This window comes from Archocentrus centrarchus, chromosome 12 (assembly GCF_007364275.1).
Source record: "Archocentrus centrarchus isolate MPI-CPG fArcCen1 chromosome 12, fArcCen1, whole genome shotgun sequence".
Classification (NCBI taxonomy): Eukaryota; Metazoa; Chordata; class Actinopteri; order Cichliformes; family Cichlidae; genus Archocentrus; species Archocentrus centrarchus.
In genome coordinates this window covers 1,705,129-1,730,146 of record NC_044357.1, presented here as the reverse complement: position 1 = coordinate 1,730,146, position 25,018 = coordinate 1,705,129, and the positions used below count along the sequence as shown (strand labels likewise).

The window sequence follows — 25,018 nt, the reverse complement described above, 5'->3', positions numbered from 1 at the left end:
CACTGTATTAACATTTTTCACACCTCTGTTGCAGTGCAACAAAAGTTAAGATAAAAGTGTGTGTGAATGTGTAGCGCACACTGGCAAAAATCACCTAGAACACAAGCTCAAACAAGCCACTCAAAAGCAAAAAGCACACTTTGATAAGGCTGCTCTTTAAGATATCCTCTAATGTTTGTGGCCAAAAATGGTTTCTTTGCAATAATCACAGAACATGAACACAAAAAATTTTGTGACTTTTATTAAGAAAACAAAACCATTGGACATAATAAAAACCAAGCACTACTGATGGAATAAATAAGTCAAACCAAACCATAAATCTGTACAAGATCTAAAGAAAAACAATATGGTCCCAAGAAAAGAAAAGAAAACAAACAACAACAACAACAAAAAAAAACATACAAGATCTTACATCTCACAACTTTTTTTCTTTTTTCTTTTTTTTTAACAGTTATGAGCAAACTATAAGCAATTGGCTCGATCAGGTGAAAGCTACAACATAAGTGAGATTTTTTTTCTTAAACTGAGTGTACATAATGCTGTTTATAACTGTTAATGTCAATACAATAGCATTTTAAGTTCCAGCGCTGCTGGACTGGGAATGAGGTATATGCTAATCCATCCTCTAAACCAAGACAATTATTTTTTATTTCTTTTCTCTCCATCCATGTGAATGCTGATTTGCTGAAATCTGATCAAGTAATTCTGCATCATAAAGCCCCTGTTATGTTATGAAGTCATTGGTTTGTTGTGATTCAATTCATTTCAATCCTTGTTGACGAGTAAATCTCAATTAATGAAAGTAAATCTTAGATGGGTGAGGTTGTACATTAGAGGTCACAGGCCTGAATCCGCACAGAGTTCAAGTAAATTGCACAAATCTGCACAAAACCAAGAGCTTGATGCCACGTGTGTATGGATTCAGCCAACAGACAGCACCTTGAAGGAGGATTAGAACCAATGTTTGAGATAAAAGACTTTAGCAGGTCATAGAGAAGTAGTGACACACAGAAGACTTACAGAGAAAAGTGATTAAATGGTAGAGCAGGTGGGAAAACCAGTCACAGAAATCGGTCCATTTCTACTTAAGGTGCTCAAAAAAACAAAAGAAAAACAACACTTAAAGCAGACAAAGACCGACAACTGGTGATCTGACTCACTGAGGTTTACAGATGGTAACATTTCCACAAGACAAAACTAAATTAACTTCTGGGTAGTGTTCAAATTCCAGTCTCCAACTGTTTTAAAGGAATAACACGCTAATTTGCTTCCTTGCCGAGAGCTGTGCGCTAATGCAATATGAAGCTAATACAGTGGCAGGAGACAGTTAGCCTGGCGTGAGCACAGGATCCACCTAACAGCACCTCCAAAACTCGTGTTATGTGCCAAGAAGTAATGAGCCACACGGCCTTTTGTCATTCTCGTATAAATTTTAAAATAAGAGTTTTAAATAAATAATAAATAGCATGTTAATAATTAAGTTACTTTCACCTACTGCTATCTCCAAAGTTCTCTGATAGAAAAAACCAAAGTGTAAAAATCAAAAGTGGCATTTTCACAGCAACGCATGGGACAGCCTGTTTTGAACAGAAGCTGTGATTTCCTGGAGGCAAATTCACAACAGTAAAATGACCAAAATGAAATGGTATGTTATGTATGTCGTGCTAGGCTAGCTTCCGCCAACGCTGTTTCCTGCCCCCTCCTGCTGTGGGCCACACCCACTGAGGAAACTTATTCCGGTGGATTTTGGCGATGCTGCAACATTACAGGTGTTCCTAGTTACATTTTTATTGATTTTAGACAAACCTAGCCTAGCCATTTCCCTTTTTTCTTTCCAGCTTTTAAGCTAAGCTAACCAACTCCTGGCTAATGCTTCATATTTAACGTACAGGTGTGACGGTGCTATCAGGCTTCTGCTTTGACTCTCCGCAAGAAAGCAAATATTTCCCAAAATTTTCAGCTATTCCTTTAAATGAAACCAAACAGTTGCAGTTGAAAATAAATATCAGAGAAAACTAATTAGTGATAATTATAAGGCAAAAACAAAACAAAACATGGCACCAAAATTGTAATTCAAAACTTGTTTGACCTAAAAACGTGTATTTAATCGTAGCAACTCAAGGCACACCTCCAGGACCTACGCTAGCTATGCCCGTCTTCACTACTTATCCAAGAGTTTATCTTGACCAGTACCATTGTCGTATTCTTCCTCTACGAACCATAAATGATATCACTTAAAAAAAAAAAAGTCAATGGTTAACTTTTCATGGATAGAGAAAAAAGACATCCACTACAGCAGCAAATCTATCTGTGATCGATTGTGACATACCATAACAGTGCATTGACCCTCCTGAGAAAAAAACCCTAAACACTTCCTAAACAAATATAGAACATTAGTCTAACAGGAGGCGCATCGGGAGGATTGAAGTGACGTGGTCCTAGGGTGGAGGTTCCCTCTGCAGCCGCTGATCTGAGACCAGGCTAGCCTCTTCAGTTGTCCTGAGCTAAACCCTTAGCAGTGAAACGTTTAAAAAAAAAAAAAAAAAAAAAAAAACGGTCTCAGAGCAGTGTCTGCGACTGACCTCATCCTAATCCCAGTGTTAACTCTTTTAGTCACAGAAGCAGGTCAGGGTTTGTCGTCTGGCCTGGCGGTGGCTGGGCTGACAGCGCTGCCCCTGTTCACAGAGGGGGTTGCAGCCTGGGTTCGGCGTGTCTCTTGGCATTAGTGAGAAGTGTGGAGGACTGGAAGGAAGCACGGAGGGGACCAGTGAACAGAGGTAATATCCATTCTCCCTCTGTGACAAGGGAGTGTCAGGGGCAAAGGTGGCAAACTGGAGGGGAAGCAGCCATTAGGGTGAGAGTGAGAGAGGAAGGGTGGGAGACGTCCATTATCCCTTTTAGTTTGGGTAGAGAAGGGAAGGTGAGGGAAGAGAAACAGGAGTGAGAGGAGAGCCAGTACATCCATTAGCCCTAAATTACCTAGAGTTAATGGAGGAAGGTACAAAGGGAAAGAGACAGGAGGCTGAAGAAGAGTAATGACTCAGCCCCCAAACATTTAACTCTCCTCAAAGTCCTGAGACGAGGACTCCAGTTTGCTTTTCTTGCTGGGCGGGGCTTCATCCTCTAGGTCCTACAGGCAAGAAGGAAAGAAAAAGAAAGATTGGAGATTTGGGTGAACTAATAAAGAGTAATATGATAGACTGTATATAAAGAATAGCTTCTGGGTCTGAGACGTGAAGCTAATGTACTTTCTTCTTTTGGCTGCTCCCATTAGGGGTTGTCACAGTGGATCATCTGCATCCATTTCACCCTGTCCCAGCATCCCTTCTCTGTCACACCAGCCCCCCGCATAGCCTCCTTCACTCATGAATCTCTTTTGTGGTCTTCCTCTTTTCCTCCTGCCTGGCAACATCCTTTGTCCATTATATCCACTATCCCTCCTCTGCATGTGTTCAAATCATCTCAGCCTTGCCTCTCTACCTTTGTCTCCAAATTCCTGAACCTGAGCTGTCCCTCTGATGTACTCATTTCTAATCGTATCCATTCTGATCACTCCCAATGAAAATCTTAACATCTTCAGCTCTCCCTCCAGTCTTTTTGTAAGTCTCCAAATCACACATAATAGCAGGTATCACTACCATCTTATAAATCTCCCCTTTCACTCTTGCTGCTATCCTTCTGTCACAAACCACCCATGATTCTCATCTCCACCCACTCCACCCTGCCTGTGCTCTCTTCTCCACCTGCATTCTTTTTAATGACCAACAAGGGGCAGCCCCTTTGGTTACAAAACTAAATCTTGTACAGAAGTCTAGCCGACAACTTGCTTCTGCTCCCTTAGTCTGTGACCAGAGTAAACACTTTCCTAGTTACAAGTCTTACTGAAGACAACATGAACTTCATTTTGTAAATGATGACCCCTACGAGAGCCTAAAAGGAGACTGATGCTTTACAAGTCGCTCCCATACGAGTGTGAAGTGTCCCTCAGTTTCTCAGTCAGACCCACCTCTCACTTGTCACGTCTGGTTTCAACACCAAGACGATCAAGGCAAAAACGCTCATCTCTAAACTTCATAATAGAGCTTTGCAATCAAATGGGTACTGTCACAGTGGCCATCTTTTGTATACAGTCTATGATTAGGTAATTATACATTAATTATGTAATTTGTCATGCCACAGAATTTATATTTTAATTTATAGATCTACATGTGAAGGACATGGAGCAAACAGAAACCTGTCGACAGGGACAGATTCGCTGAGCAACATGACAAAATCACTGTTAATCACTGACCAATCATAGCTCTCTAGCTAGCTAGTAGTGCAACCCATGTGATGTCATGAGGAAGGAGGAGTCAGAGACCGAATTCAGGAAATGAAGATATACGATACTGACCATCTTCCATAGGGAAATAAATATCCACGCAGGTGACTGAAACACATATCTGTTTCAGTGATTATTTACGACTTTTAAAAGTTATATTCCTTTTTATTTATTTGACAAGGTCCCTTTTTTAATTACAGTTTATATTTATATGCAGTTTTTCACTTTTCAAAAGCAATTCACATCTTTTCTGATGTTTCTGTTTGCTTTGCTGAGGCCGATTTTAAATTTCGGTGTACATGGAGCTCGGGAATGCTAGCAGCAAGAGAATTCTGATTTCTATTTCCAATTTGAAACAGAAAGCTTTACATGAGAATAAAAAAAAACTGCAGTTGGTCCTTTTTTTTAAATTATCCCCAACTGGTCCAGTTTTCACTTAATATTTGAGATTTTGCCTTTAACCAAGAACAGCAGAAGTAAATCTGTTAATACTTCAATTTTTATGTTATGTTGATATTTCAGAGTGGCCCCTAAATAAAGCCACTTTTGTTTAATAGAAGGCTCATACTGACATTTCAACATCTGAACACATAAAACCATACATACACAAGTTTGTTTTTTTTAAATTGTAGGTAAACTTCACTTTAGAGCAGCTGCTACATGTAATACTAGACTGATCAGAGTTTTGCAGACAGACGTGTAGGCGTGGTCGTACCTGAGTGGCTTTGCTGTCTGAAGAGTCCTTCTCCCCTGAGGACAGGCTGTCTCTCTTGGCACTTTGTGCTCTCTCTGAGGTCTCTGATGAAGAGATGGTCTTACCTGAAGATTAGTAACACAGTGACAGATCAGTACATCCATACTTTCTTAATGTTAAAGTGATGGCGCTTTTTTCGGGACACTGGTGTCCATAAAGTAAAAGCACAGATTCGTTCAGTATTACTGACTGATTTTTAAAGTAGATCACTATTTAGCATCCTGAATACTGACTTATACTTTCTCACTGAACTCCACAAGCATATTTTATCAGCAGTCATAATAAAGCCTAACAATAACTGGATTGGAAACCCCCAGCAAAAAGTGTCCGTCCCTCTTTCCCAGATGTCTTAGTATGTTATGCATTTAACTTGTTTAAATACCATTCCAAAATTAAAATATCTGAATAACCAACATAAAGGACAACAAAAAGCAGCAAAGCCTTGCACATTTGGCATTTTTACTACATTTGGAAACTGGTATGATTATTGTTAACGTTGTAGGAGGGTATTTTTTTTTTTTTTTTAATTTCTCTGGTGCATAAGCAATGATAACTGCATGAGAAATGTATTATACTTCTTTTTAAAGAATAGTGTAAAATGCTTAATCTTTGCTTATTCAATTCAAAGTTGTAGTGCAATATTTCTGCGTCCCCCCCCCCCACTGCTGCTGTGGAGAGCACATTCAGACATGCAAGAATATATCAGATTTAAGTAAGAATGCACGTGTCTGAAAGGGGGTTTGGGGATCAAGATGTTGAGAGTGAGGGGGGAGAGAGAAAAACCTAAATGATGGTTGACGGTTGAAGTCCCGAGGGGAACAGCAGGACCACAGCTGCACTGGGTCTGCGGTCCCCTTATGAGTGTTTAACTACGTGGAAGCATCATTTTAATCTTCTCACAGTGTGATGCTGTTTCCTCTGAGGGTAAAAACAAAAACAGGAAGGGGCTCATCATCCCTCTGATAATGCAACTCCACCACCTGCTAGAGGAGATGCTTTGGATGAGAAGGTCATTTAAAAGCCTGCTGGTGTCAGAGAGTGTGTGTGTGTGTGCGTGCGTGCGTGCGTGTGTAGTGTCTGACCCCTCTTGCTGTCTGGGCTCTGGTCAGTCTTGGCCTCGCCATTGTCACGGTGTGATGCGGAGGTGGGCTCTGGGGCAGGGCTGGTGCTACAACTGTTTTCCTGTTTCACTGGGGACGAGTCAGCGATGGAGCTCTGGTTGCTGTTGTCATCTAGCAAAGACACAGATTGAGAGTGTGACACAGTTGTTTTAGAAGCAAAATGCATTTTATTTTTGCAGTTCAGTGTTCCATCATTAGAATTAGTGTGACATTTTCCCCCCTTTCTTAAAATACATGATGCACAATCAAAACGACCCAAAACGAATTGCTCCAAATGTGAGTATAACAGTCTATCTAAAGGGTTTAGACAGTCAAATTTAACACCATGTATTGCTATGTCAATACATGCTGAAATATTATTACCCCAAGCCTTGAGATGTTTTGAGTGTGTTAAAATATATCCTCCTTATTCATAATAAATCCTATTAAAAAATTCAAGTGTAAATCATTGTGTCATAGCTTCACTACTGTCTACAACTATTAAAAACACATTAATGAGCCACATGGACACAGTGGGTGACATGTTTCTTCACTCGCATGAACACCCACGATAGCTTTTTGTAACTCAATCCTACATACACCATCCTGCTGCTGGGAATGCTCAGGAATGCTCAGTGCAACGCAAAATGGGCTTAATCTGCCTCTCACGGTAGTCGCTAACAAATATTCCATATCCTCCAGTTTAGGAAGCTTTGATTAAAAAGCACAGGACCCAGCTGTTTTTTTTTTTTTTGTCTTGAAACAACTAACGGTGTGTTCAGACCAAAACATGAGACAAAGTTTTGCCTAGTGTTATTCAAATACAGTTACTCGAGTGTTTCAAACTATAAATCTTCAGCCTCACGTGGACACGTATTCACCTTTGTTGGGGTAGCTAGGCAGGAATTTGAGTCAATTTGTATCTTTGCACTGACCTTTACGCATGTTCTGAGACTAAATTTTATTACTAAAATTAATATCATTATTAGGAAATAATGGACTGACAAAAAAAAAAAAACAAGTACAAAAAGATTTCAAATAATAATTCAAATAGTTCTGTGTTTCACTGAACATTAAACGATATCTAGCGATGGGCCAGCATGTCAACAAAATGCAAAGTACGGGACAGTTTTTGAAACCCACCATGCATGTCCATCATCCCCGGAGAGGAGCTGTTCTCTGGAGTCGTCACCTCTGAGCCGTATTTCTCGTCTTTGCCCTTCTTCTTGTTCTTGTTTTTCTAAAACAGGAGAAAACGCACAGCGTTTGAAAGCAGCTCCAACATGCAGTAAAGTGGCATAAAGATGAACATGTTTACAGCTAATGATGATGGTAGTGAACTCACGTCATCTGATTTTGGCTCTGTCACTGGCACCCACTTGTAGATGCGAAGGGACGTGTCTCCAACAGTCACCCATTTTTTCTCCCTGTAAACGCACAGAAAAACCAAGCTGACTTTCACACTGTGAGACACTGCAAAGCAGTGAAGATATAACTGTAGCAACTCCATAAATCATGCTGCAGAAATGCAAAATAAAATGAAAGTACAGAGTACTGAGTATACAAAAATACCCAAAGGTTATTCTTAATGTTAAACTAGCAATGTCATATTAACAATTTTCCCACTGTTATTTCTAAACTGCCCAAGCCTTTATACCGTATCAGAGGAAAAATTGTCAGTACAGCAACAGTTTCAAGCAAGTAAAAATCCTCCTCCAAAGAATATCTGAATATCTTAAAAATCTCTGATGGTAACCTGAAGCTGCTTCACAACTTAACACAAAATCTAACATTTAAACATGCTGATGAATTGTGATGACATTTTGAACACCACATAATCAAAAGTTAAAGCTCGTGATTGGTTTGGTTATTCACTCATACGCTGCACATTTTCTCAGTTAGTCGTTTCTCTGGTCTTTAAAATGTAAAAAGCTGTAATTGTGATTTCTGTCTTCTGTTGCTTTATATTTGCTTGCATGACTCACTGTAACTTTCAGCCTGTCAGATAAGATACTTCACATCTTGAGATTTGGGATTGTTGATTTGACCAAACAAGTAATTAGTTTATGTTAGCTCTGGAACATTTTTCACTTATGTGTCACATTTTGTATATTTAATAGAGTCCTTTTAGGGACTCTTAACTACTGATTAATCTACTAAATATATGGTTATCATTATTATCATTATCTATGTTATAAGAAAAAATAAAAGCACTCCATCATAGGATATGATGGAGGGTATTTCGCTTAAAAAATAAGAGTAAGTAATCAGAAAAGGGCTGGGGGAATTAATTGTACTATGAATAACAGTTATGAAGCTGTTGACAAAATTATTGATGTTCTTGAAAAATGATCTAATAAATTAACAAAAATTTTTTTGACAAAAAACTTTCAATTGGACACTAACAGATAAAACATCCATTCTATTCAATTTTATTCATAAACGCCAGTTCACAACATATATTGTAAAGTGTCTCGAGGCACTTTATACTGTAAGTTAAAGACCCTACACTATTAGAAAGAAACCCCAACAATTACACAGAAGGAAAAACTCCCTTTTAACAGGAAGAAACCTCCAGCAGACCCAGGCTCAGGGAGGGGCAGTCATCCACCACGACAGGTTGGGGGTGAGGGGAGGGAGACAGGACAAAAGACACACTACAGGAGAAAGAGCCAGAATTTAATAATTACTAATTGTGAAATACAGTAGTGGTGTACAAACACAGAGGAAGTGAAAAGAGATGAGTGAAAAAGAAAGACTCAGTGCTTCATGGGAAGCCTCCCAGCAAACTAAGCCTATTGCAGCGTAACTGGGGGGGGGGGGGGGGGGGGGGTGTCACCTGATCCAGCCCTAACTATGAACATTATTCAAAAGAAAGATTTTAAGCCTGATCTTAAAAGCAGAGAGTCTCTGTCTCCCGAATCATAACTGGGAGCTGGTTCCATAGTGGAGGGGCCTGAAATCTGAAAGCTCTGCCTCCCACTCTATTTTTGAAAACTCTAGGAAGCACAAGTAAGCCTGCAGCGTGAACTGCTGTGCTGTTAAGATAATATGCTACTACGAGCTCTGTAAGATATAACAGGGTCTGATTATTCAAGATTTTGTATGTGAGAAGAAGGATTTTAAATTCAATTCTGAATTTAAGAGAAAAATATGGTCAAATATGATCAAAAGAGTTTCAACTGCAATTGCAGTTACAGTTTGTCATTACTGATACGTCTCCAAATTATTTTTATTAAATTATTTGATCTCTACAAAGTCAGAAGTTAGCAAAAAAATATATGTAAAATAACTTTCTATAGATCCACTGAATGATCAATCAATCTTAGTGGAGGTTAGGATACTCTATAATACAGCCCCCCTAATAATATTGCGTAATTACAAAGTCAGAAACATCTTACTGGCTATTCATTTCCTTTAAAAGACCAGCCAGTAAGATGTTTTTATTGACTCTTATAAAATGCACATTACTTAAAAAAAACATTATGATTTGTTTCTAATTTCCTTTAAAACCTCTGATTTGTATCCCCTGGTTGTATTGTACCTACTGCTAAGTGCTTTAAGTACTGAAAATTAACTCTAAATTCAGATCAGTTTAAAGGTAAACGCTGTAAAATTATACCTAAATTATTATGCTGATGTGAAGTGCTACCAAACAAGAGGGACACAATTTGGAGGGTTTTGTTTTGTTTTAACATGAATATATAGCTTTATGAATATATAGGTTTATGAATATATAGGTTCCTGGCCTTTGGTATGGACTAAAATGAGTTTGACACCCCGGCCCTCAATCATATTTCATTTTGACTCCCCAAATATTAGTTACATTAATGACTTTGTTAAACCACCAAACTCTACATTGACCTGGGGACGTCGTTTTAATCCACCTGATAAAAAAAAAAAAACAATAAAATAAATAAATAAATCCCGCCACTGGGTGATGTCTCACTCCTACATTCAAGCACAGCATATTCTCAAAATAAACACGTGTATTCGAGCCGACAAATGTGTATAAAATGCTTTTTCCCCGTGTTAAACGTTAAGACTGAGTCACTACGTGTTCAGCCATGCACTACAGCAGCCTACTTCCCTCTCCCAACCCCCACCGTGCCTTAGTCTCTATCAGACCTAAAGGACGACTCAAAGCGCTTAATTTAAAACTCCAGACGGACTAAACTGCTCCGACTCAAGAGCGCCGTCGTCAAATTGTTTCCAAGTCCGGAGTTATTAGACGTTCCGATCCTAAAACCGCCGCCTCTGCTACAAGCTCAGCAGCGGGCAGCAATGGCTTCATGTGACTGCATCGAAATGGCTTCTGGGTTCAACCCTTGCCGTTAAAATCGGTGGAAAAATACACCGGCTACATGTTGTCTGATGTGGTAGCCAGACGATGGATGGCGTGGTGCGCCGCACTAGTGCGCCCCGGTGCACCTGAGCTGCAAGTACATCTGCCGTGAAATCTAGTTCAGAAAATGTCCTTTTCTTTCAATTTCATCCCTCACTCCGTCTCGCTCCTTCCCTCTCCTCCCCCAACAAGCAAGCCTTTCTCGTGTTAGATAACGAACCCTGCTTTTTTCTAGTTTTCCTCTTACCATTTTCGTACTTTCTCAATAGCGGCCATAACCCTCTTGATGTCATCTTTCGCCCTGCTCCGGGTCTCAGCTCGGACCGACCTGCCCGACATTGCCGCGGTGGGTATAATATTTTTAAAGCTCGCCGGCAGCTCAGACACAATGCAAACAGTAGAGCGCACAGAGGAGCCAAACGCGCCTGCGCGGCCTGATGAGCAGCGAGAAGAGGGAGGGGGGCGGAAGGCTGCAGCTGCACTCAGAAGAGCTGTCTCCCTGCTGAGCCGGGAGGAGAACAAAGAGGCTGCGAGCCGCCTGATGTCCTCTGCTTCAGCCCAGCCACAAAACTTGAAGCTCAAACTACGAGGGTCCGAGCGAGGGATGAAGGACATAATGCACATTTTTATTCAGTTTGATTATTTCTTTCTTTTTTTTTTGTGCTTGTTAGAATTGACTGGGCCCTGAGTAGAAGAATATAAATGCCCCCCCCCCCCCCCCCCCCCCCCCCCCCCCCCCCCCCCCCCACACACACACACACACACAAGAAAAACTGAAAAACAGCAGCAAAACTACAACATAAACCATCCTTTTTCATTCGCCTTCTATCCCGTGTCTCTTTTTGTCATCGTACATCTCCTTCATACATTTTCCATTTCTTTAGAGATAGTTTGTGTCTCTTTGACCTTGTTTTGCATTTTTCAGTCATTTTGAGTATGTCGCTAGCTTTGTGCTCTTATTGCCTCATATGTCTCCGTCATTTTGTGTCTTTTTGTCATCTTCAGTCTCTGTCATTGATTTGAAATCTCTTTATAGTTACATTGTGCCTCTTTGGAGTCTGTTCTTTGTTGTCAGTTTGTATTTCTTTGTCATTATTTTGTGTCTCCGTTGCCTTGTTTTGTATGCCCTCATAATATTCTGTCATTGTCTCTTTTTGTGTGTTTACATCCCCTTTTGCCTCTTCAGGGTCCCCTTGTGCTTCTTTTACATGTTTTATTTTTTCTTTACTTTTTTTTGTCATTTATTATTTTGACTTTCCTTTGTTGTCATTTTGAACCATTTTTTACTTTTTATTTCTTTATTGTAATTTCAGACTTTTTCCTCACTACTTATTTCTTTGTTGCCCTTTAAGTCTTCTATTTTTGTTTCTTTCTTGTCATTTTTGCTGTTTTTGTTCTTCATTTTTATTTTTTCTCATCTTTACAAGTCTTTTTTCCTACTGTTTTGTTTCTGTGTTGTCAATTTAGTTTTTTCCTTGCGTTTTTTGTTTTGATGTCCTTTTGAATGTGTTTTCTCATTTTTTGTTCATTTGTCATCCTCTTCACAGTCTTTCTCAGTTTTTGTTTCTTTGTTATTTTGTTTATTGTGCGGCACTTCAGTGTCTTTTGATACTTCTCTTGCATGCTGTTCAAACTGTTCTCACTTTATTTCTTTGTGGTCATTTTGACTATTTTTTTCTTACTTTGTATTTTTTTAACTGTTAAGTTTTTCTTTTGTTTCTCTGTTGTAATTTTGTTTATTGTGTACCTCTTTAGTTACTCCTTGTGCCTATTTTGCATGTTTGTGTTGTTATTTTGACTTGGTTAGTTGTTTAATGTGTTTATGTGCCTGACTTAGTCTTTTTCCGTATGTGTCTTAGTCCTTTTGTGCCTCTTTGGAGGATTTATCCATCTCATAATGTCGTCATAGAGATGTCTGATCATTTCCCCTTCTAAGCCCTAAGCTTTAACATATGCCTACAAGTACCTAAATGTACATTCACATATATGGACATTCAAATATCTTTTGGTACCTAATAAAGTCCTTCATCCGAGTGCTTTTTGAGATTGGTTCTTTAAATTGTTTTTAAACTGGAAAATGTTTGAACATTGCTGTAGTTTTGCTGAAAGATTATTCCATAGTTTGACGCCACAGAAACACAAAAGGTTTTTGTGGTTGTTTGTGCTTTACAAGGTTTAAAATTAAACTTTCCCCTTAGATTATGACCAACTGTTTATCAGAAAACATTTTTGTATATTTCCTGGTAATAGTTTATTGAATGCTTTATACAGTACTATTTTATGAAGTCCATAAATTTTAACATATACAATTTCAAAAGTAACATGAAGTGCTATTCTTATTGCCTGTTTTTGAAGTATACATAATTGTTGCTGTGCACTTTTGTATGTGTTGCCCCACCCGTCTATGCAGTCATGTGTATGTAAGTATGTGAAGTGATTTATGACCCAGCTTTGCTTTACTCAGAACTGAAATGGCTTTTGATAGTTTTGATTGTACATGTTTGAGGTTTCCAGCTGATTTTGTGGTCTAATATCACACCAGGAAATTTAATCTGATATAGTATCTCTATTTTAATATTATTTATCATCACATTTACATCCATATCTGTTGTAGAACTTCCAAATATCTTAATTTTAGTTTTTGCTTAAATTCAGAATTCAGTGATAACTTGTTACACACTTGCCTTCAACCCTCAACTTTATCACATTTCCGACCTCACGTGAACGGCACGGCGTTTCGCCTTGCGTCATTACTCTGCGACACGTCAACGTGACGCTTTTTTATTTTGCGGGATGAGCTAACAGTGTGCAACTTGGAAACAGTGACAGAAACAAGTTTCCAGGCAGAATTTAGCGGGTTTTTGCTGTGACATTCCGAGTGGGGTAGAAGCTGTTGATTTGAAAGCAATATTCTGAGTGTTGTGAATACTCTGGTTTGAACGGAGGCCGCAGCGACCGCAGTCAGCCGCGCTGGCATGTGTCAGAAAGTGTGCACCGACTGAATCCTGTAGAAATCCTCCGTGGTTTGTTTTTAGGCGATATAGTGTGGCTTTCAGGATGAACAACGAAGGTAAGTTCCTTAATTTTTTTTGTCATTTTTTGCTATTTTTGTTGTGTCAAAAATATTAACTGCATGTCACCGTGCCGTGGGTCAGAGCTGGTGGAGTATTTCAGGGATCAGATGAGGAAAGATCCGGACATGGCCTCTGCTGTGGCTGCTATCCGGACTTTGCTGGAATTCCTCAAGAGAGATAAAGGTGGGTTCATTGCACTCCCTGTTATTATTATAGTCTAGGCTTTTCTTATTCTCTAGATCAGGTCTGACGAGGTCCGGATGTGGAAAAAATCCGTGGTATTTCCCCCTTTTTGTATTTTCTCAAATTGTAAATAATGTTTTAAACTGTTTAGGTTCTCTAGAGTAATCAAGTGTAGATTTATTTGGTTTTAATATAGCTTTTTTTGGCCTAGACCCATTCAGATGTGGGCCTGAGTCTGAAAGCAGCATCTATAGTGTTTCACATATCTGAAACAGTTACTGAAGACCACGTTAAGTCCAGTTTTGAAGAGCATAATAAAGATTTTTTTTTTCTATCATAAGTAAAATAAAGGTTTCAAACATTTAAGTGTGTTGTTTCAGCCGAGTCTTATGAGCTGTCTGTGCCCCTTCAGGTGAAACCATCCTGGGCCTGAGGGAGAGCCTGATGTCAGCCACAGACTGCCTGACAGGAGTGGACTCCTCTGTGGCTGTCTCCTCGGGAGGAGAGCTCTTCTTGCGCTTCATAAGCCTCACATCACTGGAGCACCAGGTGAGTGAAGACAGTTTGGTGTTCGACTTTCGAATATTAAACAAAATTAATCCTCAATAACTTGAGTGAGATCATCAGTGTTCTGCTAGATCTCCTGTATGTTATGGAGTGAAAGTGTTACTGTTCTCGAAAGAACTTTATTAAAGGTGGTGCTGCAAGTCTGCAGCAAGGAATCACAGGAAAGAATAAATACTGTTTGGTTTGGAAATATTTGGACAGTGTCACAATTGGACAAATTAACATAGTCATGCTTTTTTTTTTTATACTTTTTGGCAAATCCTTTGCAGTCGATGACTGCCTGAAGCCCAGAAAGGACTTTGTCAAAGAACAGATTTCCTCCTTCATGATGCGTTTCCAGGCCATTATTATTTCTGTCATCAGTTGTTTATTTATGGGTTTCTATTTTGTTTTGTCTTCAGTGAGTGAAACAGTTTGATCAGACTAAGATGAGATGATTGACATCTGCAGGATATTCCACTTCCTGACCATCAAAAACTCCAGTTACCTTTGGAGTATGTTTTGGGTCACTGTGGCGCTTTGTGCAGTCAACCTTGCTGAATTTGGCTGAGTTGTTGGCTGTCTGAGCACAAATTATAGCTCTGTACACCTCAGTATTCATTCAGCTGTCACATCACTAATAAAAACTAGTGACCTAGTGCCACTGGAAGCCAAGCATGCTTTCACCATGTTTTATTGAGGATTTTCTTTGCCTCAGATTATAAGCCATTCCAAGCCTTCTCTCCATTCTAGTGCAGGTTATTCATAGTTTCATTTGTCCAAGTTTTCTGTGGGTTGCACCTTTCTAGCTATCTTTTTGGTGTATTTGTTTTAGGCATGGCCTGTTTAGGTTGGTTTGAGATCTCCTTTAACAGAAATGATTTCCAAATATGACACACTTCAAATCAGCTGTTTAGTTTAGGAAGAAATTGCCACACCTGCCCTTGAAGCAGTTTTGAGTGATTTGAGCCCCTGAAAATAGGGGGTCGTGTTGAGGCACTGCGTTAAAATCAGTGTGGACTAACGTTTACTGGAGGCTGTGCACGTAATATGGAGAGAGACACAACAATATGAGGTAGGAAGTGTGTCATAAAAAATCTGAGAATAAAATGTTCTTTTTCCAAATATGGGAAGCTGTGTTTTAAACGATCTTTAGCCTTCCTGGGATAAACTAGTCCAGATTTAATTTGTTATAAAAGACTGAACTTGAACAGTCTCTGCTTAAAAGTGTTCTCACTGTGCAACTCTTGACTGCTTTTAGCAAGGCTGCTAAGCAGTTATGGACTTCAAACTTGTGCAGAGAATCTTCTGTGTGAAACTGATTTTATTTTTTATGTGAAGAACGATCACTGCTGATGAGAGCTGGGACTCTGCGTACAAGGCAGAGACCAAACAGCAGTTTTTAGAAGAGCCCACAGTGGCAAACCCAGAGGTAGCGCAACCAGGAATGTTTTCATCTTTTCCCTCCCCAGTATTTATAAGTTTGCATTCTGTGAATTTGGCCTCCAGGGTCAGACCGTAAGCTCTGCATTGCACTGTAACATCCTAAGTGAGAACATTCAACTCAAATCAGCTGGACATTGCTATAACCCAGGACTTTTTTTTTTTCCCAGCAACAACATGAATGGTTCTTCACAAACCATCTAGCCTACTTCCAGATTTGGCTCCTTGAAACGTCATCTTCCTTCTCAAAAAAAAATTCAGGTCATAGTTTCATGCTTTTGACTCACTGAAGAAGTTCCTGCATACATTGTAGATGCACAAGTGCAAGATCTCAGAACCAGCCTATTAGGAGGAGTCTAAAATTAGCAGCCTTGCTGGAACCACTGATGGAAAGATTGGCCCGATTTAAATAAGTGACACTGTGTGTTTGGGTGATCAGACCTGTTCTGTTGTTCAAAGGCAGACACTAAAATGATTTTTTTCAGGACCTGTCTCGCTGTAAGAAGGTGATGGAGGAGCGAGGGGAACTATTTTTAGAGAAGATCTCCATGTCAAGGACCAAGGTCGCTAAGCTCTGTCACACCTTTATCAAAGATGGCGCTGTAAGTACAGAGTACTACTTATTTCTTACTCTTTACAGGGAATCAGTTCAGTGATGCATTTTTTTTTTCTCTCATTGGCTTCATCTGTCTCAGAAAATCCTGACTCACTCCTACTCCAGAGTTGTCCTCAGGGTGCTGGAAAAAGCTGCAGCTGAGAAGAAACGCTTCTCTGTCTATGTGACTGAATCACAGCCTGACGCAGCTGGGTGAGAGAGCGGTCTATATACTGTATTCTAGTCTTACTCTGAAGGGACAGAGACTCATTTTTGACCTTTATTCAGGCAACACATGGCAGAAGCCCTGAGGAAACTCAATGTTCCAGTAACGGTGGTCCTGGATGCAGCTGTGGGGTGAATACAGATATTATGAAGCTTTGATTTTTGAAAAGAAATACAGTTCAGTTGCATTAATTTTGTGGGGTTTTTTTGTCATTCATTGCAGGTATGTCTTGGAAAAAGTGGATCTGGTTATTGTTGGTGCTGAGGGAGTCGTGGAGAGCGGTGGGATCATCAACAAGGTGTGTTCCACCAGAGCTGCACGTGAAACTCATGTTTCCCAACGATGTCGTTTATGTTTGTTTGTGTGCTGCAAAATGAGGAAAAGACAAACTTTATTCCATTTTATTTATTAGCATGACCCATAGTCTCATTAATGGGAATTATCCCTGCTTCATATTGAAAAATCTTCCAAAAAATGTTTGATGTATGTTCGTGTGCATCATGTCTTAAAACATGGCTTATTATACCATTAACTGTAGGTTATTACTGCTTCTTTCAGCTGCTCCCTTTAGGGGTTACCACATAATCTGCTTCCATCTCACCCTGTCCCTAGCATCCTCCTCTGTCACACCTTTACATGATCAATCTTTATGGTCTTCCTCTTTTTCTCCTGCCTGGCAGCTCCATCTTCAACACCCTTTGATCAATATAGCCACTCTCCCTCCTCTGCACATCCAGACCATCTCAGCCCGGCTTCTCTGTGTCTCCAAACTGCTCAGCCTGGGCTCTCCCTCTGATATACTCTTTTCTAATCTTGTCCATCCTTATTATTCCAATGAAAATCTTAACATCTTCAGTTCTGCCACCTCCAGCTTGGCCTCCCATCTTTTTGTCAGTGCCACCGTCTCCGAACATCATAGCAGGTCTCACTACCGTCTTGTAAACCTTCCCTTTCACTCTTGCTGCTATCCTGTCACAAATCACCCCTGACACTCGTCTCCACCTGCTTCACCCTGCCTGCACTCTCTTCACCTCTCTTGTGCACGGTCTGTTGCTTTGGTTGGTTGACCCCAGGTATTTAAACTCATCTGCCTTCATGAGTTCTACTGTAGGTTATTAATCAGCTGCATGTACTTGCAGCTGTCAACATTTAAGTGCAAGTGTCACCACAGTTACCAAATTACAAAAAAAAAATCAGTTGTACAGTTCACAAACAGTAGATTTATTTTTTTTTAGTAGATTAGTTTTTGGCGTTTTCTTTTAACTGAACAAGCCACAATGGTGGTTACATCTTTAATATACAGTCTGTGTTCAAAACAGTAACTTTTTGTTCGCCTGCGTGCGTGTGTGTGTGTGTGTGTGTGTGTGTGTGTGTGTTGACTTTATGGGGCAGCAAATTGTAGCTACAAAAAAAAAACTTGGGTTGCACACTCCTCACACAGGCACTGCACTTGTAAAAGTGATAAATATGATGTTGCTTATGATACAAAAATAGACTTAAGTGTTTTGCTCTTGCAGATCGGCACTTATCAGATGGCCTTGTGCTCCAAAGCACACAACAAACCCTTCTATGTTGTGGCAGAGAGTTTCAAATTTGTGCGTCTCTATCCGCTCAACCAACAGGATGTGCCAGATAAATTTAAGGTATGACTGTACACTTATTTTATTTTTTCTCATTTTATATTCAGAGGCTTTCCTTACATGTCTTTTTCTGGCCTCCACAGTACAAAGCAGACACCCTGAAGACTGTAAAGAACCTGTCAGAAGAACATCCGATGACTGATTACACACCTCCCTCCCTCATCACCCTCCTCTTCACTGACCTGGGAGTCCTCACCCCATCTGCAGTTAGCGATGAACTCATCAAACTTTATTTATAACTGTGTCTAACAATTCTCCAATAAAAACGTATTAAAAGGACATGAATGTCATGGATTTAATTCTGACAGATCTGAATAGCTGTCTTATCGTCCACTGTCTTCATCCAAACTGTCGTTACTGTCCTTCTGTCTTGTGTTTGGACTTTGGTCCACTTGTTATCTGTTGCTCAAAGTCCTCCTCGCTGATTTGGCCTTTCTTTAGTTTCTTGAGGAGGCGAGTGTCATTTAAAAGCTCTTTGAAGTCTTCATCGTCGACATCAGAATCCTGCAGAAACACAAAAGTTAATGTGTAGTCATCTGATGGTTTTATTCATCTAAAAATGAATGGGGAGTGAATGGAAGTACCTCATTGTGCTTTCTCTTGGCTGCCATCTTTTTCCTGCGTTCCTTTTTGCCCTTCTGTTTAGACCAGGACTCATTTTTTATAAAGGTCTTTTTAGGAAAGGGAGTCCTGGCCTTCAGCTCGGCCAGTGCTTTCTGTCTCTGCTTCTCCCTGTTCTTGTCTTTGTAACGGATGGTGTCTGTGTCCACGGTTGTCTCAATGAAATCGGGGAACGTTTTGTCCTTCAGTTCAGGCATCCTGGGCAGGCGAAGGAGTGCAAAGCCACGAGCCAAGCAGGCAAAGTCCAGATCTAGACATTGAAAATATGGTGCAAATTTACATTTGTCTTTTTGTGGAGAAACAGAATTGTATTTAGGATGCTCACTTTGTGCGTGCGTGTGTATTTTTATTTTTTTAACCTTTGGTCCTGAAGATGAGGCTACATTCATGTTTGGCGTAGGCCTGGACGTACGAGACGAATGCTTTCATGCCTCTTTCGAACATGGCCCGGTCCTCCAGAGCCATGGCCTTCACTTTTGGGAGTACATCCACAACGTCCTTTACTGGGGACATCTTCTGGAGTGGACACTGCAGAGGAAATGAATAAGATGTTTATATTACACGTGCTATATTGTGCTTCATGTGCGCCAAAATAGCTGTGAATGAAGAGAATATTTCCAAGAATTTTCTTTGCAATTTGGTGGAAATTATTACTTGAAATGGAAAAAAGCAGTAGTGGCTACAGTTACATTTGAGTTTGTAAGAAATGGTATATTAAAACAAAAAATTCTTAAAACTTATATTCAGATTCTTACAAAAACAAAAATCTGCCAAACATCCCAAAGTTTAGCAAAGTGTCGGGCCACTTGTGCAGTAACCAGAGTCTGAACATGTCACAGACTCAGAGGTTACACTTGGAGGAAAACGTCACGGGCATTTGTAAGAAAGGGCCACCTGAGCTTTATCAGAGACCTACAAAGCAGGATTTGGGGCTTAGATAACTTGAGGGTTAACTCTGGGTTTCACTGTTACTAAAGTGCTTCACCTCTTGTTGGGGGAGATCGCCACAGTAACTTAGCTGCTTTAGTCATTTAATTAGTACTGCCACAAGCTCAACGTCTACATCCTCACCTGTAAATTCTAAACATCTGGAAGAAATCATCCATCAGTTAAAGTCTTGAACCTCCTTATATGACCTCATCCCCATCAAACTGTTCAAATCTGTACTTTATTCTTCTATAAATCATTTAGTAAATAAAATTAGCACAAAAAAGTTTGGCCGATTATTTCTTTGTTATAACGATGCTTCTTGGCAATAAATCTTACACTGTTGGGAAGCCTGGTTATTTCCCCTTAAATGGAAAATGCATTTGTGGGTTGCGCTCATGAAAAACTTGCCAAATCTTCTCTGTTTAATCTCTTGGGATCATTCTAGTATTAGGCTACATCTTCCTCCTATAATGCTTCATGGTACAGACTCCTGGTTAGGAGCGATACCAGAGCAGAGTGAACAGTTATCTTTCGCTTTCAGTGTCTGCTGAGCTCACCTTCTGATTGATGGACAGGAAGTTAACGTAGGATTGCTCCATTGGCAGCAAGAAGACGAGGGCATTGCCGTAATTACCGATTCGTGCCGTTCGCCCACATCGATGTACGAAGGCACTGAGTCAGACAAAAAAAAAAAAACAAGGAGCATAAGGACTCAATCTTAGCTGTGAATTCATTCCATATAAGTGAGAGTAAATCAACTTTAGGCACCCATGCAATTAAGTAATAAAAAACCATTGCTTTAAATGAAAATAATTAATGTCTAATAGTGTGCGACTATTAAGAACATACCACACACTAGTTTATTTCAAATTCATCCCTGCTGCTTTAAATACTCAATAAAGCACTAAATTTGGATTAAAAGCCCAATAAAAACTGTCCCCATCAGGAGCACTTTTCTCTTATTTTGTGTCAATAACCTACAGTTGTGGTCACAACTTTACACATACTCGTGGGCATGAATTTGGGTAATTTGGGGCTTTTAATGATTTCTTTGAACCGTTATTTTTCTAGGGTGGAATGACTGGACAGCATATATAATGATTTAAAAAAAAAAACAACAAGATTTAGATGCACAAGTTTGAATTTATTTGGGATTTTCAATGAGCATCATCCCACCCTGGAAAAGGAACAGTTCAAAGAAAAGCCCAAAATTACCATGATATTGATGCCTATGATGAGTGTATGTAAAATTTTGGCCACAACTGTAAAAAAATATAGGACGTGCCAAAAGGTTATAGAAATATATTTTTTTAATTGATTTCCCATTATTATAGGAGATGTTGCTATTCAAATACCTTTCAGATCCAGTTATGTAGTCAGCACTGACTCACCTGGCACTGCTGGGAGGATCATACTGCAGCACCCAGTTGACATCAGGGATATCAATGCCTCTGGCCATAACGTCTGTACACACTAAGATCCCACTGCATGACACACAGGGAAAAAATATAAATAAGACCCAGGCTTGTTTACTGTACCTGTACACACAAACTGAATTTTACCTTTTTAGTTTCCGAAAGTCAGCAAAGATGCTGTTGCGCTTGTGCTTCATCTTGCCGTGGATGCAATGGATGGTGACCTTCTTGACCAGCATCTCTAGAGCTCGGCCGTAGTACTCCACACAAGCACAGGTACTGATGATGAAACGGGAAGTAATCATAACAGACCTAATCAAACCTTTGTCACCTTGAAAAACATTTCCAATAATAGAAACTGTTGACAAGACACTTCAACTGCTAAGATGTCTTGTTTTTACATTTTATATAATTCATATAAGTCCCATGTTTTCAGGACATGTTTGTCTCTTTTGAACTAAGTTAAACTGCTAGTTAAACTGCTAGTTTAACTTACCTAAAGAAGACCAGAAGCTTCTCGTGCTTGTGCTGTCTAAGAAATGCCACCAGGTTGTTGAACTTGTCCTCTGCTCTACAAATCTGAAATAACAACAAGAGGATTTTTGTGTCATCACTACACTTTCATTTCACCCTGACTGATATTAAAAAAAAAAAAAAAAAAGCCACCACAGAGCCGAGTCACTCACAGTGTAGTAGTTGGAGAGCCTGGAGGGGGTTTTCTGGGCAGCGGCGGCAGTGGCCAGGCCTTTCTCTTTGACGGTGATCCGTACGGGATTCCGGAGGCCGGCCCTCACCAGCTTCTCCAGCTCCTGGGTCTGAGTGGCTGAAAACAAGCCTGTACGTCTCTGCTTAGGCAGGTACCCCAAGATGGTGTTTAGACTGGATACACAGACACAAAGACAGAATTCAAATACAGTCGAGACCCTGAGTATTTGGACAGTTACAGGTTCTTCTGCTTGTCAGGCTCTGTGCTTCCACCATAGACTGCATACAAAAGACTTATAGCTGTCACCTTTGAAAAGAGAAGCCGATGCTGAAGTGCCTTCAACCTGCATTCTTTCTAATGGTCAGCAGCAACAAATATCAACAATTTTCCATACCTGGCCTCAAATCCCATGTCGAGCAGCCTATCAGCCTCATCGAGAACCAGCACGTCCAGACTCTTGATTGAGCTGGCCAAGTCCAGACCATCCGACTTCCTCCTGAACATATCTTCCAGGCGTCCTGGTGTCGCAATCACAATGTTTGCTCTGAAACACAGACGCACAAATTCAGGATATTATGATACTTTTAATGAAATTATGTGATGGATAGCACAGTAATTTTGTGATATAATACTCCTGGTTCCACTGATATTAAGAACCATTCAGAAAAACCAATGCCATTAATATAGCCCACTTTTTTCCCATTAATGTCCTGTATTCTCTTGTTCCTGACAAGAGCCAACTTTTGGTTTTCCAAAGTGTTTATTTTCAGTGGAAATGCTTAAAATGGCTCTGAATTAGGTCTGGGATTAGAACTGCACCAGTTGTCTGTTGGTGGAAAGGCCCTGAGATCATCACATACCCTTTATCCTTGAACTTCTCCACATCCTCTACTGGGTTAGTGCCACCGATAAGTAAAATCTGCCTGAAAAACAACAAGTGGGAAAACACATGAAAGACCTCTGACCATCAGTGAAGTCAAAGTTGTTACAGCAGGTTACTATTTCAGTCATATTTGTGACCGTCACAGTTCAGTCAACAATTCTGTTTTCACAGAGTGAACCAGCGGGAGTTCCAGCGACGTTCGGTTGAGTCAAACATCACCACCTGCTCGTATCTCCTCCTCCGTAGCCTTCGTTGTACTCAGTGGTGTGTTTTTGCCTCAAGTGGTGGAACAAGTTTTTCGTTTCCACCTTTGGCAGGAACAGTTTTCTCGCATATTTTGCAAATTACTCTTCTTTGTTGGAGGTCACTGAAGTACCTCCTCTTTAAGGGACTAAATTGTCTGACATGCTGCCCTTACCTCAGACAGGCAGCCCTACTCACCAATATACAGACATGTGATACTTTGGAGAGGGAATTCAATAACAGTGTAAGCATGGAGCCAATTTTGCACACAACTGAGCAAACAGTTGATATCTACAGCAACAGCTGAGATGCAGATAGCTTTTAATAATGTCTCTGTTCATCAACTAATCTGTATTTTATACAATACTCCACACACACACTGACAGCTACTTACTTAAACTGGGGAAATTTCTCAATAAACTGCTCCATCACTTCACTGATCTGTAAGGCCAGTTCTCTTGTGGGAGTGATCACCAGGGCACCGACCTGCAGAAAATAATAACAATGGCTCAACAAAGCGTCCAAACCATGTTGTCCAGGCTTTGTGTTTTCACAGACTATCTGTAAAACCATCAATAACCATCATAACTCAGAGTTCAACTGTTTTTACTGTGCACTGTCCTTGACTGCATTTTCATTCTCAGCATCCTGGTGACATGAACACAATGCCCAGTGCAACAGTTTAATGCTGCATAGCACAAGGCTATGCAACATTAAACTGGGGCTGCTGGGGTTAAAACCCTGCGCTGTCTATCATCTTTGCCTTTCATCCTTACCTGCATCTTCTTTAGCTTCTCTTCCCGCTTCAGGAGCAGTTCTATGATAGGAATGACAAAAGCCAGCGTCTTTCCACTCCCAGTCACCTGCAATCAAATGGCACTCAGTGAGCTGCACAGCACCAATATTTCAAAAGCTACAGCGAGTCAAAAGGTGCAAAATTTTGGTCAACCTCATAAGTACTTTGAAGGCCTATAACTCTGAAAATATTGATAGTCTTAGGATAAATGTTTGCACAGCATGATTAAATATAATAAGGTTATTGTACATACAAAAATCAGTTGATTCTGAGGGGTCAGGAGGACACTTTATCAAATTGGATAGATTTTATATGGAATGATGCTGTTTGTGAAAGTCAAAACTATTTTGCTGTGTTCAGCTAAATTAAAACGTCAGTCCTTGCAGTACAAGTGAATGTATATGGACAAGCGGATGGATGGATGGATGTTTACTACAACTCTCTAACCTCTGATAATAAATCCAGTGCATTTTTATTTTATTTATTTTGATGGTTAAACGGCGCACTTACCGCCTCGGCAGCCACGTCCTTGTTACTCATGAACAGCGGAATACAAGCAGACTAGAAGGCAAAATGACACTAAATCAGATTCAGTGTTCACTGAGGAGAGGTGGGAGCCACAGTTTTAAGTGTTAACTGACCTGTACAGGTGTCATGTGCGTGAATTTAAGTTCATCGAGCGTTTGCAAAATCTTCTCGTTGAGTTTAACGGGTAAACTGTCCCACGTCCCTTCTGTCGTATTATCCATGTTGTAAACAAAACATTCAGCAGAGTTTGAAGCTAAAAATGTTAGCAGCTGCTTTGCTACAGCCACAATCCACGCTGTTCCCTTTTCCGGGTGCGCTGGTGTTTACACGCCGGGTGGGAACAGAAGCGCTCCAAATGATGTCGTTCCCCTGGGCGATGTTTTGTTTTTGGCAAGCTGCCATAGGATCTCATTTACTAACAGTGTGTACTCACGAATCTGTGCGTAAAGGACGGTGGTGGATGGGGGTGATGATTTGGGCTTGTTTTGCCACAGGACCTGGGCACCTTGCAGCAGTGGCGTTCCGTCAGGACAAGCAAGACAAGCAGTGAAATCTAAACACACACATCGATCAAAACATACTAAAATGAAAGCAGTCTCTCTCTCTTTCCATGTCAAACAGCATCCTTTCATTACGCTTTTGCTTCCAGGTAGCCTTTACATACTGCCA

General features: G+C 40.2%; 3 protein-coding genes across 3 annotated transcripts; 1 reads left to right on the top strand and 2 right to left on the bottom strand.

Moving 5' to 3' along the window:
* Nucleotides 1-653: 653 nt before the first annotated feature.
* Nucleotides 654-10,935, bottom strand: bcl7a (BAF chromatin remodeling complex subunit BCL7A). The gene is made up of 6 exons (XM_030743066.1): nucleotides 10,768-10,935; nucleotides 7,521-7,602; nucleotides 7,319-7,415; nucleotides 6,158-6,307; nucleotides 5,037-5,140; nucleotides 654-3,130 (listed from the first exon to the last, which is right to left on the bottom strand). Exons 1-6 carry the CDS (start codon nucleotides 10,857-10,859, stop codon nucleotides 3,056-3,058), a joined length of 600 nt encoding a protein of 199 aa, XP_030598926.1. The 5' UTR covers nucleotides 10,860-10,935; the 3' UTR covers nucleotides 654-3,055.
* Nucleotides 10,936-13,279: 2,344 nt separating this feature from the next.
* Nucleotides 13,280-18,505, top strand: eif2b1 (eukaryotic translation initiation factor 2B, subunit 1 alpha). Its single transcript, XM_030743158.1, has 9 exons — nucleotides 13,280-13,590; nucleotides 13,676-13,777; nucleotides 14,190-14,326; nucleotides 16,252-16,368; nucleotides 16,462-16,574; nucleotides 16,650-16,718; nucleotides 16,810-16,885; nucleotides 18,105-18,230; nucleotides 18,311-18,505. Exons 1-9 carry the CDS (start codon nucleotides 13,578-13,580, stop codon nucleotides 18,464-18,466), a joined length of 909 nt encoding a protein of 302 aa, XP_030599018.1. The 5' UTR covers nucleotides 13,280-13,577; the 3' UTR covers nucleotides 18,467-18,505.
* On the bottom strand, nucleotides 18,490-24,777 carry ddx55 (DEAD (Asp-Glu-Ala-Asp) box polypeptide 55). Its single transcript, XM_030743156.1, has 14 exons — nucleotides 24,463-24,777; nucleotides 24,332-24,382; nucleotides 23,802-23,888; nucleotides 23,420-23,511; nucleotides 22,760-22,822; nucleotides 22,294-22,443; nucleotides 21,880-22,072; nucleotides 21,690-21,772; nucleotides 21,341-21,472; nucleotides 21,170-21,262; nucleotides 20,336-20,450; nucleotides 19,208-19,376; nucleotides 18,812-19,098; nucleotides 18,490-18,731 (listed from the first exon to the last, which is right to left on the bottom strand). The coding sequence occupies exons 1-14, from the start codon at nucleotides 24,568-24,570 to the stop codon at nucleotides 18,582-18,584; spliced, it is 1,773 nt and encodes a 590-aa protein (XP_030599016.1). The 5' UTR covers nucleotides 24,571-24,777; the 3' UTR covers nucleotides 18,490-18,581.
* Between the last annotated feature and the right edge of the window lie 241 nt (nucleotides 24,778-25,018).

Coding starts and splice junctions, on each gene's coding strand:
- ddx55 (XM_030743156.1), bottom strand. CDS start 24,570: ATGGATAATACGACAGAAGGGACGTGGGACAGTTTACCCGTTAAACTC. Junction 21,473..21,689: donor AAGCTTCTGGTCTTCTTTAG/GTAAGTTAAACT, acceptor TTTCATCATCAG/TACCTGTGCTTGTGTGGAGT. Junction 21,263..21,340: donor GACTTTCGGAAACTAAAAAG/GTAAAATTCAGT, acceptor TGTGTCATGCAG/TGGGATCTTAGTGTGTACAG.
- bcl7a (XM_030743066.1), bottom strand. CDS start 10,859: ATGTCGGGCAGGTCGGTCCGAGCTGAGACCCGGAGCAGGGCGAAAGAT. Junction 7,416..7,520: donor CAGAGCCAAAATCAGATGAC/GTGAGTTCACTA, acceptor CTCCTGTTTTAG/AAAAACAAGAACAAGAAGAA. Junction 6,308..7,318: donor GGGGATGATGGACATGCATG/GTGGGTTTCAAA, acceptor TGTCTTTGCTAG/ATGACAACAGCAACCAGAGC.
- eif2b1 (XM_030743158.1), top strand. Junction 13,778..14,189: donor ATTCCTCAAGAGAGATAAAG/GTGGGTTCATTG, acceptor GTGCCCCTTCAG/GTGAAACCATCCTGGGCCTG. Junction 16,719..16,809: donor GTCCTGGATGCAGCTGTGGG/GTGAATACAGAT, acceptor CATTCATTGCAG/GTATGTCTTGGAAAAAGTGG.